This window comes from Panicum virgatum, chromosome 2K, assembly GCF_016808335.1.
Source record: "Panicum virgatum strain AP13 chromosome 2K, P.virgatum_v5, whole genome shotgun sequence".
NCBI classification, from domain to species: Eukaryota; Viridiplantae; Streptophyta; class Magnoliopsida; order Poales; family Poaceae; genus Panicum; species Panicum virgatum.
The window spans coordinates 57,744,536-57,761,958 of NC_053137.1; the positions used below are offsets into that span (position 1 = coordinate 57,744,536).

The following is a 17,423-nucleotide window of genomic DNA, read 5'->3' on the forward strand; positions in this document are numbered from 1 at the left end:
CGAAGGGCATCCCCTCTAAAACCTCCACCTCTTTGTCCGAAGGTGGAACAGAGGAACCTCCACGAGCCTCCCTACCTCTGAGCGCCATCAGCGTCTCACCTACCAAGATCTCCCCCTCCTCGATGTTCACCGCAAGAACAGGCTGCGCGTCCTTCGGCGCCGGAGCCGAGTCCTTCAGAACATCGGCCGTCGAGGCAGCCCCCTTCGGCACGGGCGGCTTCGGAAGGTCCGCAGGCTTGGCCCCGGTCTTGACGAGGCTCTGAATCCTCCGGCGTTTCGTCGTACCTTCGGATGAACAATGAAGATTAATCAACGCTTTCGCCACCTCAACCCGACGGCCGGAACCGAAAAGCATGGTCCCGTACTCATCGCTAAGATAATAACGGGATCTAAATAGCCTCCCTTCGGGAACTACAATCTCCCCGCCCACCGTCCCCATGAGCTCTTCCATAAATGAGGGCGTACCGCTGTCGCCCGAAGAAACCTCCTCATCTTGCGTCTTTCTCTTGGCGCTCTCTGCCCGCGCAACAGAAACCTTCGTGCTCGAGGGTTTCCGACCGCGACCACGTCCCCGCGTACTGGTAGCCCCGGAGCTCCCTGCCACCTCCACCTTAGCCTTCCCTCTGGACTTCGCCTCAGGAACCTCCGAACCCACGTTCCCCGGCGGCGTCATCCTTGGAACGGCGTTAGCCGGGACCGGCCGAGGCTCGTAAGCGACGCCCATCTCAGCTAGGCAATGATTCAACCGAAGGTTCCCTCCGCACACCTCCACCAAAGAATGGTACTCCTTTTTGTTCCATGGCCCCAAAATCTCCGCAGCCCGACGCTCTAGCTCATCAACAATAACCTCGTCACTGGCACCTTCGGGTCTCCGAAGTCCAAAAACCGGAGAAATCACATCGTACTTCAAGCCAACAAAGCGCTTGCGGTCGAACCTCAATGGAGACCAACCAGCAGCCAGTGGCCAAACCTTGGCAGCCAGAAATTCCTCGACAGCATCCCGGCCACCACAAACTTGGCAAGCTGTCATGAAAGCTTCCAGACACGACTTGAAACCTGGCCCTCGCTTGCTGAAGGCAGGCTGATAAACGTGATCGAACATCTCAATGTCCGAAGCAAGAAGATACTTCTCCTCGCTAGAACCTTCGGGATCGGGGAAGCCAATCTTCGCTTAAAACCAATATCCCAACCAGTTCCCCTCCCACTTATTCTTATAAGCTGTCGAGAGAATAACCTTCAACAGGCCGGTCCTTTTGTTCGGCTTACGAGGAACGAAGGTGCAGCAGCCATTCTGAACCTCGCTAAGCTCGGCATCATCATCTACATAGACCTTGCGAGGCTGGCAGTGCAACTGAAAAAGCCTGCAAAACGCATCCACAGACACCTCCCCTCCGAAGCTCCGCACTACCCACAGAAATTTGGACAGCGTAACAATCCCGTTCGGAGTGAAATGGTGTAGCTTCGCGTTGAATGGCTCCAAAAGCTTCGGCACTATTGGGTCCATCGGAAGTCTAAGTCCCGCTGTAAAAAAGTCCTTAAAAACCACAACCTCGCCGGTCTCCGGTACAGGAATTAATTCTGCCCCCGGAGGGCGACAAACCCCCTCGGCAAAATAGCCCTTCGTAACGTAGAAGTCTATCATGCTCTGAGATACGACAGATGGCTCGAAAAGCAGTCTTACGTTTCTCCGGAGCCATCAGTTGCGACACGTCCGCAGAAACAACCGAAAGGCTCTCGCTGGACTGCTGCTGCTGAGAAGGCTGTGAACCACCAGCCTCTCCTTCGGAAGTTGGACCAGAGTCTGTACGGAGAACCGCCCTCTTAATGAATGCCATAACTACAAAAATAAATAAAAATAAAGTCAAATTATAAACAAATACTCAAACGAACCTTCGATCAACCTCGCTGTCTGTTTAGTGCGAGCCATGAGCCGCAAAGCTACTTACACCGAGGAAAACAAGCAGCTTCAACGCACACGAAACAAGAACCTTCGGACAAAATGCTATATAGCAAAAAGCTACGAAGGATAGCAAAGCTCGAGAGGGCATAGGTTTTAACCCCCCTCCTCCGCTTATATAGGCGGTGAAAAGGAACAGTTCCAGCGCTAAAAACGAGGAGATGGCAGCCCAAGCGGCGCAATCAGACAACGACACGTACACAACAAAAACCGACCGTTGCAGCCGACGGTTCGGGAGACGTTTTTCCTCGGGAGCTTCCCGAAGGTTACACGCAATCTTCTTCATTAACAAGGGTTCGGACCGTCGGCTTCGGACCTCGCCCTCGAGGGGCTACTGTTGGGGATTGGACCTTCGGGTCAAGCCCTCACCCTCGGAAATGCTCCCTAACCTGTTTGCAGGGCTACAACGAAATGGAGCCAAGCGTACCCGAAGGTATCGGGTGAACACTAAGGAGCGCAAGCTCGAAGACCATGACCTTCGGGCCGAAGGATATCACGTTCTGAAGGCCGAAGGTAACGGATGGCTGCCCTGAAGCGCAAGCGCAAAGACCAAGGCCTTCGGTCCTAAGGATACCGCCTCCACCGCGCCGAAGGTGACGAACGGCCACCCGGAAACATAAACTCAAAGATCAAGACCTTCGTTGATGGAATCTTCATGGCCCAAACTCTCGGAGGAACCCGAAGGTTATAGCAACCTTCGTCGACTGAAGACGTGAGTAAAACGTGAATATGAAAGAAGGTCGGAGTTGTACACCTTCCGAATACGTGAGAAGGTCGGATTTGTAAACCTCTCACCTTGTAATTTTACCCCGAAACCGGCTGAGAGTGGGTTGTAAATGAGTTGGGAGGGGGCAATTTAGTTAATCCTGGCCGAGGGCTAGGGGTATAAATAGCCCCCTCTCTCCACAGTGTAAATGGTTGAATTTTCTGATCATTATTGGAGAGTTCGACACTTACTTTCATTGTCTCCCTTTTTACTGTTCATGCTTCCTGTCTGGGCATCTACAAAGCAGAGATCCCAACAGTTCAGTCGTTCTCTGAGCTATGAAGTATATATATAACGGCATGGTGCTACATACAGTGCGGATTTTTCTTCTTAACTATCTTGGTAGCTGACTATTGACTGATAATAAGAGAACAAGCATGCTATCCTGGTTCAATTCAGACACTCCTAATAAGAAATAAATACAGTTTGTGTAACTTTTTACTCTATGACCATTTCACCTTCTGAACGATATTTTGCTCATGCTATCAGTGTTCTTTCTTAAATATTGGAAACACTCATTGGTGCAAACTGCAAAGACATCTTTTTTCTCTTGAGTCAACATATACTAGTTAGGAATCACAATATAGCAATGCATCCCACTGAGGTGATCTTTGTGCTGCATTTCAGATCAAGCATAAGTTCTCCTTTTGCATAGTTTTTGCTGCATTTCAGATGATGTATCAGCTATATATAGTTGAAGCAGGTTGATTAGCCGACTACAAAGCAGATCAACATAACCAGAGAACTAAGCTTGATGTCGGCAGCTGGTCTGGATCTGTATATGAGCAACGAAATGGGGTCTTGGCAGGGACAGGGAGGTCCCTCTCTGTATCTCTCATTTATTCTGATAAGTACTGAGGCTGGGTTAAAACATTTGTATTCAAATTGGAAATATGCTTACGAATGAGATGAACTAGTTGTGGCAAAATTATTGTATTTACATTCCCACTTTCTAGTTTGTAAATGACCACGCTGATATTGGTGTAAAACATTTGTATTCAAAATGGAGAAGCTAGTTATTGTATTTACAGTTAATGCTAGTTACCATGGAAAAAAAATCCTCACCGTGCCTGTTGCCAGCTTCATCGGGTAACGCAATCACAGCCTTCACGCTGCAAACGTGGAACTGCACGGGACAGAAAAACCAAAAGAAAATGGGGCCTGTGGGAAAATTAGAAAAAAAAAACAAAAAAAAAACAGGCAACTTTCTACACTCGTAAGGGGGGAGAAAAACCAGTGGGGAGGAAAACCATGAGAAAAAACCAGGCGCTCACCTAGCGCGGGGCTCGATCAGTTGGCGGGGGCGCGGGGCTCGCTTGGGTACTAATTATTATTCAGTGGCTCGATCAGTTGGCGGGGGCGTGGGGCTCGCCCGGGTACTGATTATTATTCAGTATCCAGGGTATCTATTAGCGGAGTCATATATATATATATGATTTTATCATTTTAGTATACTAGAATAGTATAATTTCATAAGATAGGAAGGTACAGTCAGTAGTTGTTCTTTCTTTTTTTTCGAATTTTCACTTCAAACCACGATAAATTTCGTTCTTTTCTCATCATTTCTTCTCCAATTTTTTTTTGTAGTATTATGTTCACCCATGGCAGTACCAGATTATATGTTTAAAACACATTGGATTTCAAATGTTGCTCAAGGCACCCCACAGGGCATCAAACATATCTAGCAATGCGCTCTTATTCTTATTGATTATTACATTAAGGGGTTACTGGTTTCATGTACATATCTTTATAGACTTTACCCCTTGAGTTGCAATTCCAAAGAGCGAGAACGATAAAGAAGTTGGGTTCTAAGAACTAAGGCAGTAATCTTGGTTCCTTATATTTTAAACGGTTACATATCTCACACAATGCCATAGTTTTTCATCTCATGTTATTGCTGTCTTCTTGCTGAAAGCATGTTTCACACTATAATGTGTCGCCCTTCACGATTGAGTACTACTTCATTTTCAGGTATCAGTTTAAAAGAAGGGTGGCCAACAACCTATCTTTATTTGGTCTTTACGAGTTAAAACCAATGATTGCATGGCTTTTGGTCAATTTTAGAGTTCTATGCTTGGGAGTTACTACTTGATACTACCTGTGTACTACTCCCTCCTACTTTTAATGTGAACACATATATTAAGATTCAAACGCAATCTTTGATCAATAATTTGACTATTAGTTTTATATTTTTATAATGTAAATTTTATATGAATGGATTCACAATCAAATACATTTTATCATGATTATAAGTTTATAACCATAAGTGATATAATATATGCTAAATGAATCATCAAAGTGTTATCTAGAAGACTGGTATATATATGGGCGGTAAGTCATGGCTCCAGTGTTTTTTTCGCTATCTACCTTGGCTCTTATATATTTTTAGTTCAAAATTGTATAAGATAAGAGCTCCATCCTTTTAAGACCGCTCTTAGATTATATAGAGTAATTTTTAAGATCCTTTACCACTGGGTGTATAAAAAAACGCCCCTTAACTCGCTAGCTCTTCGATTGTGTATTTATTTGGTGGAATCTAATCGTGTAATTGTTTGGTGGAATCTATATAACCTATATAGATGCAATCCACTAAAAGTAATTAATTCTATTTCTCTCAACATGCAAACTATCCACGTCATATAGAAAGCCATTATATCAGACGTCACGTCACCATCCATTAAAACCATCAATTTATTTCTTACATCGATTGTCTATGACTAATTGCATCCATACATGTAACTTATTAGTCTTTGCGAGTATCATGCTACAAAATTTCTATACGGAGGATCAATTATTTAAGAGTCGTCCTCAACAAAATGAACATATTTTCATATATAATGTTATTAGCAAAAGAATGTTGCGATAAAATCACTTTAGTATTTTTATTTTTAAATTTTAATATATAACCTATATAGATGCAACCCACTAAGAGTAATTAATTCTATTTCTCTCAACATGCAAGCTATCCACGTCATATAGAAATCCATTATATCAGGCGTCACGTCACCATCCATTAAAACCATCAATTTATTTCTTACATCGATTGTCTATGACTAATTGCATCCATACATGTAACTTATTAGTCTTTGTGAGGATCATGCTACAAAAATTCTATACGGTGGATCAATCATTTAAGAGTCCTCCTCAACAAAATGAACATTTTTTCATATATAATGTCATTAGCAAAAGAATGTTGCGATAAAATCACTTTAGTTTTTTTATTTTTAAATTTTAATTTAAAATTCTTTTAAAAAAACGCGCATCAATGCGCGGGGTACCATCTAGTCTATCTACTACACGTGTCACAAATGAATACATGATTGCTCTCCATCACACATCTAGAAAATATGTGGGCACATCTCTAAAATATTGAGTATGTACGCGTGTAAATATGTGGGCATCAATATTTGAACTATTGTGTGCAGAGTCTTTAAGTTGTTTGACTGATATGAATTTCCACGTCAAAGAAACAAAGCTTGACTACATTAACATGAATAAAAAAAGAGACACCATTTTCATATTTGGACACACGTCCCGTGTTTGCGACATCACACTTTTGTTCACTATATTGGACCATTTCCCGCCTATTCATCAGCCGCTGCCATAGATGAAGGTCCTAGAAAAAATTGGCGGTGTGGTCAGATCCATAGTCACCAACACCAAGTTTCCGGATCAACGGGATCAAGGAACGAGGAAAGAGAACATGATATGATACTTCAAATAGATTTTTACAATGTGGGGACAAAAGTATTCCATTCTCGGAATGAGAAACACCTGGGCATTCCATGTTCCTGGTAACTATGGTTGCAATGGTCCCCATCACGTACAACTGATACACATATCGCTCCTGTTTGAAGCTGAAACGGTGTCTTTCATATAAAAAAAAGCTAGAATGGATTCCATCCATCCTGATAGTTCAGTTTTAACTTTACAGTGAAGATGACCTGATTATTATTGCATTAACAATCATGTCGCAAGGATAGAAGAAAAAGAAGGCTCGAAGATTTAAGGGCAGTGACACACAACTATCTGGTTGCCGAAGACAAGTATGCATTGAGGGAATGAGGGGAGTGGTGAACTAAGAATGCATACTTGAGATTATTCTAGATTAATTTGGAAATAGTAAGAGAAAGGAGTTGTCATGATTCATAGCAAGACAAGAATTCTCTATAATTAGATATTTTGCGTAGTTGGATAAGGATTAAAAAATTGAGTTATATATTTTGTAAAGAAGAGTATGAAAGTTGCCACATGCAACACCAACACCCATAAGCACCTAAAAATAGAGGTGCACATCTCCCGTCTTGTCATATCATGGCATAAAAGGTATCAAGTAGGAGGAGGTGTGATAGCCATTTAGTTTAATTGTGTTATGGTAGGGTAGCCACATAAAAAGTGTAAGAGTTTTGTGTTGTACTAAATTATAGTGAATAAAAAGTTGAGTTTTCTTATTTAGATTTGATCTCCTATGTTGGTGTTTAGGTCAAGGTTGCTCGGTGTAGTGCGGGTATAGAGTCTGCAGAAGAAGTGATATCATACTAATTTAATTATCACTATCAAGGTCAGGGGACACCGATTTCTCAACAGTACACGATAAAGGCATGACAACTATGCAACTTACTTATGAAATTCAATCTATTTCAACGTTCGAACTGGTTAAGGGTGCAAGTAAGAAAGATAGCAGTTGAAGTTCATGAGTTTTGAGATATAAGGAGAAATCTGAATTTGAACCAAGATAAATAGTAGAATATTTAGAATGTGAACGGAAAAGAAAGAAAGAGTGTCTTGGTGAGATCCCATTTACCGTAGTCGCTGTAGATCTCCATTACAAAATCAGTAACTTTCTTTTCTTTGAGAAGGTTATGTTTTGAGGAATGCAAGAAAAAATTAAAATACCTCTAGATCCGTAACCTACTATCATTAAATGATCGAAATGTGATAAATATGTCAATTTGGATTCAGAACTACAGCATAGCAATGATGTCATTAACATACCTTCTTTCCTTTAAGGAATCGGTACTCCACAAGAGAAATAATGCTTGGATAGGATATGGCAAGTGACCACGGTGATTAGTGTGGTTGTGTTATCCGCGGTTAAGCCACATTTTCATCCTTGTGCTAGGATATGGTGTTGTTATATGTGGTTATGCCACAGTTTGCCCTTGTGCTAGGGTGTGTTGTATGAGGCCTAGTTTAGCTAGGTAGGTTATCAAGGTTTTAGTTCGGTTTTCCAAAATTAACCAAGCAAGGGTTTTGTCTCATTTTCCTAAAAAATGAAGCCTTTGATCTGTGGTCTGCCACAGTTTTGAATACAATTCAGGTGGGAATACTCTCCCCCCGTTGACCATTCAAAAAAATATGGCAAGTGACTTATGTATAGAGCATGGACGGCATCCAGTACTAGGCACATCCTCAAAGACTGGGTGCTCACATACATGGCCATTGTAATCCACGGTTGAGCCAGGGGTCGCCACTACCCTACCTACGCCTGGTGGCTTTCATCAGGCACTCGGATAGCTTGGTCTCCATGAACGTGCAATCGTATGTCAGATTGGAGATGTATTCCAGTGGAACACGTCGGCGAATGGAGATTTCAACAATAAGGTCTTGACCAATGCAGGATGAAACCCGGAGCAACATGCCCTCAGAAATATCTCGAGAGTGTTCTTTTGGACGACACAAAAACTCTAAGTTGACCATGAGGTTTGGAGGCGATTGAAAGGCAGGTCCCTGATGGCCCAGACATCATCAGTCGCAATCTGTTGGCATGCACGCAGCTTGGTGACAATAGAGGAGAGCAGGTCACTGGGGGTACTACGCCGTCATGATGCTCGCAAGGTCGTCAGGGTCAAGGTGCCTTGCTCTCTCCGCGGCAACCCTCAAGGCGGCTTGGATCTTGCTACCGTCAGGGAGCAACCGGAAGTCTTCGGCCATGAAGCCAAGGAGACCGTAGAGAGAGGCGTAGGCGATGTCCCGCCACCCCCGCGGCTGGGGCCGTCTCGGAAGATCGATGCAGTGCTGCTCGAGGAGCCTCCTTACGGCGTTGATGATGATGTTGAGGACGGGATCAGCGAGGCTGATGCACTGGCCGGTCGAGTGGATGCAGTCGACGAGCTCCGACATCTCCTCCACGAGCAGCAGGCGCTCCGCCACCATGTACTATCCCTCCATGGACCCGTTCCCGCTGCACGCCTGCACCTGAGAGTATCATCGCCGTGAGGAGGGAGTTTGTACTCCTCCCCGTGATAATAAGTGAACCTCCCCTGGCGCCAGAGCCACTCCAAGGTGTGGTCGGAGCCTTCGCCTTCGTCAAAGGGGAGAGGGTCCAAGCCCTGTTCTGTGAGAGAAATTCCCCCAGAGGTTGCCATGGTAAAGGCTGCCGCCCGCCGCGCTACAATTTGGGGATGGGTCTTTGACAGGGCCGGTGGTGGATTCGCAGATTTTACGGTCGCAGTTTGGCATGGATTTAGGGATTTTTCACCCGCCCGATCTCGGAATCCACCAATACCATCCGTGGCCACAACAAAGGCCACAAGCAAACCGCAAACTAAACAGTCTCGGTTCCCGCCGCCGCGGCTGGCTTGAGCTGTCACATGAAGCGAGCCGTGTCCGCTCGCTGGGCCCGGCGCGCCGTCCGCCAGGGCTGCTTCTACGCCTCCACCACCACCACCTCTTCCTCGCCTGAGGCGGCGGCGTCGGAGAGGTGGGACGGGCGGTTCCGCCTCTACAAGCCGCGGGGGCAGCACCTGCTCACCAACCCGCGCGTCCTCGACGCCATCGCCCGCCGCGCCGCGATCGGGCCGGGCGACGCCGTCCTAGAGGTCGGCCCCGGCACGGGGAACCTCACCGCGCGCCTCCTCGCCTCCCCCGCGTCGCGCGTCGCCGCCGTCGAGATCGACCCGCGCATGGTCGACGCCGTCACCGCGCGCGCCGCCGCCCTCGGCCTCGCGGACAAGCTCACGGTCCGTCCGTCCGCAGGCGCCCCACACCCGCTCGACCGAATGCCTCAAAGAGGAAACCATGTGCTGACCTCTTTCTCCCGTTGGCTGGCAGGTGATCGCGGGCGACGCCGTGGAGGTGGACTTCCCGGAGTTCGACGTCTGCGTGGCCAACATCCCCTACGGCATCTCCTCGCCGCTGATCGCCAAGCTGCTGTTCGGCGCCTACCGGTTCCGGGCGGCGACGCTGCTGCTGCAGAAGGAGTTCGCGCGCCGGCTCGCGGCCGCGCCGGGCGACGGGGAGTACAACCGCCTGGCGGCCAACGTGCGCCTGGTCGCCGACGTGAGGCTGCTCATGGACGTGAGCAAGAGGGACTTCGTGCCCATGCCCCGGGTGGACTCCTCCCTCGTCGAGATCCGGCCGAGGGCCGTCGCGCTGGGGGTGGACCTCGGCGAGTGGCTGGAGTTCACGCGCGCGTGCTTCGGGCAGAAGAACAAGACCCTCGGCGCCATCTTCAAGCAGAAGAGGATGGTCATGGAGCTGTTCAGCCGGTCGCAGCGCGCGGAGGAACGCGACGGCCGTGCCGGTGCTGTCAGCCTCAGCGCGCTTGACGACGGCACTGACGAGGATGGTTGTGGAAAAGATGATGACGACGGCGACAGAGCAGCGGCTGGTTGCAGCGGGGAAGAGGTCGCGGCGTTCAAGGATAGGATCGCCGGAGCATTGGAGTCTGCCGAGCTCGCCGGCAAGAGGCCGTCGAAGCTGTCCAACGACGAGCTGCTGCGGTTGCTCCGGCTGTTCAACGAGCGCGGGGTGCGGTTCCGGTAGAGGCGTAGAGCACAACCTGCGTCCCCTCTGCGGTTCGGTCTCGTGCAGAGGTTCTGTCGCTTGGTGCATTGGCTGGTTGCCTGGTTCCCAGCATGTCGACGTCATTGTACACGTAGTTCTACTTTTTTTTTTTGAGCATCACGTAGTTCTACTTCTCCGCCGTATGCCACTACACTAGTAGTCTATCGTTGCCAGCTTTATCCATATGCTTGCTGTTCAATGTATTCCGCTTTGCTGAGGTGAACTTTGCCAGCCGGAAGCCATGCATTTTTTTTCTATATCTGAAACTGAAAGTTGGCCAATCCATGAATCCAACCAGGGAATCACCCTTCTCCAAGCAAGCTTTTGCTGTAGAACATATTATACATATCAGCAGAGGAAATTTTCCCCATTACTTGAGGTATGGCCAGGCTCCATAGAAAATTTAATTTTTATCCAACTATGTAGAAAAATAGTTTATGCCGGTCATGAAATCAAAATCTAAGGCACAGTGAGAATACAGAGATTGATGTGTAATCTAGAACTTCAAACTTAGCCCTTTTCTCGCCTCAGTGACGCAATTATAGATTCTAGTCAGCACTGGAACGGCAAATCCATCTGGAACATCAAGATGAAGAAAAGCGATGCAAAAAGTTGAACTGTTATCAGCTGCAGAGAACATCTTAAACAAAGATGGACCTTTTCAGCTCCCCTGATTCCATCATCTCATATTCTCAACCACTCATCTTTCATCTGGCACTCTGTTCGCTGCAACCAGCCAATAATATTTTTCTCACACCAAATCAGCACCAGCCACCAGCCAGCAGTATTTTTTTCTCACAAAAAATCAGCACCAGCTACAGCCAGCCGAACAGAGTAACAGTACATGCATACGGTACACCGAACAGATGGGTGGATTGATCATACAGACTGATGCAAGTCATAACTTAACGAATTTCATGTGTACAGCTTCTCCACTAGACCTCAACATGACTTCAATATTTGGCAAGGTTTCAGAAAATCAGACCTTGCAGAAGTTTTTTCAGACTGAAAGCAAATTTTCTGATGCTTGCAGTGTTTTCATATTGGCTACATCTTCCACTGAATCTTGCCTTACATATAATGGCACCAGATTATGAATAGCCTCACTAAACTATGCCGAACCCTTCTAGTATATAAAGTGAAAAACAGATACTAGGATAATTACTGCGATGGTACCAGGACACATAAGTTTGCATACTAAATTGCAAAGCTGATCTTCCTAGACAATGAAATTCCATTGAGCACTGTTATAGCAGCTGCAATCTGGATACAAAAGTTTGAAGGTTGACCAATGGCTGCTAATTGAGTACATATACTAAGGGGCCGAGAGTCAGCGCAACGCCGTGAGTTCTGGCCCCACGTGGGGCCCACACAGCACTATTCACAAGTGGGCCCCACACGACACTGTTCAGTACGGTTCGTGAGGGTTTTTTTTTACCCTTTCCAGTATAAGTCTGCCTTCTGTTTTTTTTTACAAAAAACTTCCCAATATTTGCTTTCTAATATTTAAAACACCTGTTATCTAATATATACTTGAGACTTCCTAATATTTATAGCACCAGTTATCTAATATACACTTGAGACTAAAGTTCTAACAACATTTATTTATATGAACGATCCAGCATATAAATGGGTAGCCTATGTGTTAATTTTATATCAACTGAGAATTTTAGATCGTTAAAAATATTTACCATCTAACTAACTGATTGTACTAAACCAAACTTAAAAAAATATATCATAGCATCTTATCTGTACTATACGATCTAATAAGTCCATGATGTCCATAAAAGACAATAATACATATCGTTACACACTACAAGTCTATTGTAAAATAAAAAAATATACATTTTTATACAAAAAATAATAATTCCGTATTTCACAGTAATATATTTTTTTATATAATTTAAAACATCGTATGATCCTCTTTCGAAAACAGTAAAAAAATATTACTTCGAGTTAGCAATTTCGTATACGGGCGCGCATAGCGCGCCTACCAAACTAGTAGCTTCAATTCAGCTCCAATTTAGCACTGGAAGCACCAGAGTTTATCTCTGAGAGCAAAATTCTTATCCTTATCAAGGACCATCGTCAAAGCTCCACATTTTCTTGAGCGGACACACACCAAATTATACAATTTTACAGGCTAAGATGCTAACCACTTGCGAGTAAAACCTAGCCACGGAAAATATAGGAGAAAAGAGAAGAAAAAGGGCGCAAAAAAGATTGATAAGAAAGTTAAGTCCTATACCCTCCACCACAGACTCCTTATCATCATCCATTCCTGGCTGACGAGTGAGGACCTCACCTCACCCCGACGACGGCGAGGATGGGAACGCGTCCTTGACGGCGGAGGCAGCGGTGAGGTAGTTGAGCGTGTTGCGCAGCGTGTCCCGCTCCCTGCGCAGCCTGGCGGCGGTATCCTCGAGCTCGAGCAGCGCCTGCTGCTCCCGGGGCGCGCCCTCGAAGGTGTTGCCGACGTAGAAGGAGAAGGGCGTGGGGAAGAGGCCCCTGCGCAGGTCGCCCACCTCCTTCTCGGGCTTCCCGTTGAGGCGGTTGGCGATGCGTATGACGTCCCGCATGAGGGCCTCGACGTCGGCGGCGAGCGCCTCGGCGTCCTCCCCGGGGGCCGGGGCCTCGGCGGGCGGGCGGTCGTCGAGCCACTGCACGGCGGCGACGAGGTAGGGCTTGGTGCGCACGACGCGGGCGACGCGGAACCGCTGCTGGCCCTTGCAGATGAGGAAGAACCGGTCGTCGGCGAGGCGCTCGTGCTTGACGACCACGCCGACGCATCCCACCTCGGCGGCCGAGCCGCCGGAGCCGGCGAAGACGACGCCGAAGCGGAGGTCGGTCTGCAGCACCGTGTGCATCATGATGCGGTAGCGGAACTCGAAGATGTGCAGCGCGTGGGTGGCGTCCGGGAAGAGCACGAGCGGGAGCGGGAACAGCGGGAGCTCCACCAGCCCGTCGTCGGACTCCGGGGGGTACGGCTCCGGCGACGAAGGCCCGGGCCCGGGCCCGGACGCGCCCGCCGCCGCGGCGAGGCGGCCGCGTCCCCGGCCCCCGGCATGGAGGCGGGGCGCTCGAGGGAATGCGCGGGAGGGGGAGGCTGCGGCGGCGGCGGCGAGGCGGGGGTGGGGGTGAGGGGAGTGGAGGATTTGGGGGAGGAGGGCCATTGGGAATGGGATCTTTTTCCGCCTTCCCCCCCGGCGGCCGCGGCAGGGGAAATGCTCGTGTGGATTTGGGGGGCGATTTTGGCTTCCTGGTGGGTGAATTTCTCGGGGTTTTGGGCGACGAGGGCCAGGGGAAACTCTGGGATTGATTTCTCTTGCTCTCTCTCTTTTTTCTTCTCTCCGGATAGTAGATTTTGCTGTGGGGAATTGGGGAAGAACGGAAGAAGAGGGTGTGGGACCCGCAGGAGGGGAAGGGGATAAATAATGATGGCGTGGAGGAGGCCACGTGGGGGTTTATCCACCTCACTACTCGTGCATGCACACGTCGGGGCGAGCGTGAGGTGGCGTGGTTTCTGTGGCTGGGCTTTCATTGGCGGGCTTAGGAGTGAGGTGGTTGGGCCCCCGGTTAGACGGACAGAGTGCTTTTGGGCTGGCCCGATGAGTACTGGGCGATATTTATGGGCTCTTCCAAGAAAAATTGCAAAGGTTCTCTTCATGAAAAAAGAAATGCAAAGATTCCTTGTGAATTGAACTCCTAACGGAGCTAGTACTAGTATGACGGCATATTTTCAAAAAAAAAAGTACGATAGCAAGGGGAAATTTTGAGATCAAGGAAGGTGGCGGCGGGGCTCCACCATACCCCTCCAGCGGCGCCGCCGCCCCTCCAGCGCCGCCTCCCCCCCTCGCCGTCACCCGAGCGGCCACAGGAAGTCCGCGCGGCCGCAAGGAAGGTGGCGGGGGGCTCCACCAACCTCCTCACCCCCCCTCCGCGCTCTCTCTGGGGGCTGCCCTGGCCATGGCGGCGGCGGCAGGCTCCAGCCGTCTGCGACCAGATCTGGCCTGGGACCGGCCGGATCCGCCACCACGGCCACCGGATCTGCGTCCCCCGTTCCTCCGGCGTGCCGGGGGCATACGGCGGCGGCGGCGGCGTCCTCTCGTGGGCAAGCCGCGGGCATGCCACCAGATCTGCTGTCCCCTCACGGCGGCGGCATCCAGCTGCGGGTGGCACGTGCGTCGGGCACGCGGCTCGGCCTGCCCGCGGCGGCGCCGGCGGCTGGGCGCGCGGCTGCGCCCTGCTGCGGAGGCGTCCGCGCCTGCCGTGCGGCGTCCGCGGGCACGCGGCGCGTCCTAACGGCGCGGCGGCGCCTGTCACCTTCACGTGCTTGGTGGAGACGCTTCGTCGGCGACGGCGGTGCTACATCTCCTGCTGACTGCAGGTGATGCTTCTTTGGTGCTTGGTTGTCCTGCTGGGGTTCCTGGGAGCTCAAGGCGAAAGCCGCGCCCGCATTCTGCCGGTCTTGACGACGGCGGCGTCCGAGGACGTCGCTCACCTCCTTTGAGGCTTCGTGTGAGCTCTCTCCTCCTGCAGTCATGGGATCCCTCTGGGTGAAAACCCAGCTCTGGTTGTACCAGACCAGCGGCAGCGGCGTCTTAACGTCGCGTCCTAGCTGTAGGTGTCGTTGTGGAGGATCCCCCCAAGCATCAGCACCAAATGCTCTACAATGGTCCTTTGCAAGCATCCTCCTTCCACGGTTGCACAAGCCAACTGCCGGTGATGTCTGCCTTGAGTCTTTATACCTCATAATCGTCCATGTTCCTTGATTGCTTCATCTCATCAACTGTCGGGTTGCGAGACCATGATCCCCTCTCTTGGATCTCCTCGTTCTCCTCTCGTCGATCCTTCCCCTTTGATGATTCCTCCCCTCAAATGGCGTTGGCGGCTCGTCGATTGGATCCCGGATACGCTTCATAGGTGATGCAAGTCACGGCCGTCGTCCATCGGATCGACTCTGAGCTTTTACGGTCGCCTGTGGAATGGAGATCACTGAAGTATTTAGTTTCGGTGGTGGCATTGTTCGGGGATAAGCGACATGCACCCATTTTGAAGGAGGAATCACTATTTGTAGCCTTGGTGTGTGCTGCACTTCTCCTTTCTTGCGTGTGTTGTGAGAGTTTCCGGTTGTAAAACTGCTGATTTCCTCACATGCTGAAGATCCAAGTGTAACAGCTTTTGGCTTGCTCAAAGCCCTTTAATGAAAATTCAGGTGGGGGATTCCCCCCCCGGTGACCCTAAAAAAAAATTGAGATCAAAGATTGGCCCGAAAAATTTGAGATAAGAGATAGAAAATAGGGGGGACGTATGGCAAAGTTGTTCAGGCAAATCCTCTTTGCTCGTTCATCTTCATTTGCATATTTCTTCAAATCCAATTTTGAAATAAAGGGAGAGCCCTAAATTGGACAACAGTAAGGAGCCCTTCTCGACGGGAAGAAGGATGGTGCTAGCAAAGAATAGTATTTCAAGGTGAACTCGGTTGGTTGATCTTCTGAATCTTTAGTGCTCCACATAGATTGTATGTGTACTGCGCAATCCTCGGCACATTTTGATTTGTGATCGTGTTTGCCCGCTTGCTAAGGATCTGTGGTTTGCATTGTTGTTTTCTTTCTCTGTCGAGGCTGTACCTAAGATTTGGTGCCAATTTATGCTGGTTGCTTTGCGTGTTCGCGTGAATACCCTATCCCCACAATTTACTATTGCAAGGGCCAAGATCTGGTGTCTTACTGTTACACATAGTTAAAATTCACAACCAAAGGGCCAAGATCTGGTGTCTTACTATTACACATGGTTACCATTTTTTTTTACAGGAACTACGGCGGACCCGTTGAGGGTCAGCCTGAACCATATATTGCCAAAACAGAATAGAGAGTACAAAACGAAGGAGGAAGAAGGGGGAGGACCAGACGCAGCTGGTCAAGGAGGAGAGAAAAACCTCTACAAGCACATCTATTACAAGCAGCTCAAGAGAGCAGAAAGGAACAACCAAAGATCAGGCGCAACTGATCAAGGAAAGGAAACCAAAGGAAAAAAAGGAAAAGGCTATCTATTACGTAAAAAAGTGCTCCAGTCCTCGAGGCAGACTTTGGCTTGGGCGTTCTGCATCCGGTGACGCCACAAATAAAGGTCGGCGGCGTAGCGGCGAAGGGCGACATGGCAGGTCTCATGCTCGTTTCTGAAGACCAGTGCATTGCAGCGTTTCCAAATGTTCCAAAGAATAGCAGTAAGGATAGTAGAGTGGAGCTTCTGGTTAGGAATACTTGGTCCAGGGAGGGAGGCGTTCCAAAGAGATTCGATAGAGGTGATGGAAGAAACTGAAAGACCGAGAGTGGACCAAAATTCCCGAGCCCGATGGCAAAGCAGGAACAGGTGAGGAATGTTTTCAAGAGAGACGTAGGCAGGGCACCGGCCAGAGTTGTTAGCCCTGCGCTCGAGAAGACGAGCATTGGTGTTTAATTTGTGGTGGTGAACAAGCCAAAGGAAAGAGCGGCATCTTGACGGAGCAGCGTTGTGCCAAATGCTAGGGGCAAAAACAACATCATCAAGATGGGAGAAGGATAGGGAATAGCTAATGGCCGAGGAGAAGACAGTAGAGGGGAGCCCCCGCATATGGTGAACATCGCGGCAGTTGGGAGAGAGGCGGACATCAGAGATAAGAGCGGCAAGAGAGTTAAGTTCAGCCGTGGCCGCAGCAGTGAGACGAGGGTGGAGGGAAAGGGAAAGGGAGTCGCCAAAGATAGCTTTGGCCACAGAGATGTTAGATTGACGGGAGTGAGAGTAGAGGGCGGGGAAGGAGTGCATGAGAGTGGCGCCCCCCAGCCAATGGTCATGCCAAAAGGAAGTATAGGCCCCGTCACCAACCTGAACAGAGGTGAAGTGCTGGAATCAGGAAGACCGTCAAGGATACCA

General features: G+C 48.9%; 2 protein-coding genes across 2 annotated transcripts; one reads left to right on the top strand and one right to left on the bottom strand.

The window, feature by feature from the left end:
• Nucleotides 1–8,969: 8,969 nt before the first annotated feature.
• Nucleotides 8,970–10,792, top strand: LOC120689165 (ribosomal RNA small subunit methyltransferase, mitochondrial-like). Its single transcript, XM_039971491.1, has 2 exons — nucleotides 8,970–9,685; nucleotides 9,777–10,792. Exons 1-2 carry the CDS (start codon nucleotides 9,317–9,319, stop codon nucleotides 10,488–10,490), a joined length of 1,083 nt encoding a protein of 360 aa, XP_039827425.1. The 5' UTR covers nucleotides 8,970–9,316; the 3' UTR covers nucleotides 10,491–10,792.
• Nucleotides 10,793–12,533: 1,741 nt separating this feature from the next.
• On the bottom strand, nucleotides 12,534–13,924 carry LOC120689172 (lon protease-like). The gene has a single exon (XM_039971496.1). It carries the CDS (start codon nucleotides 13,682–13,684, stop codon nucleotides 12,818–12,820), a length of 867 nt encoding a protein of 288 aa, XP_039827430.1. The 5' UTR covers nucleotides 13,685–13,924; the 3' UTR covers nucleotides 12,534–12,817.
• Nucleotides 13,925–17,423: the final 3,499 nt, after the last annotated feature.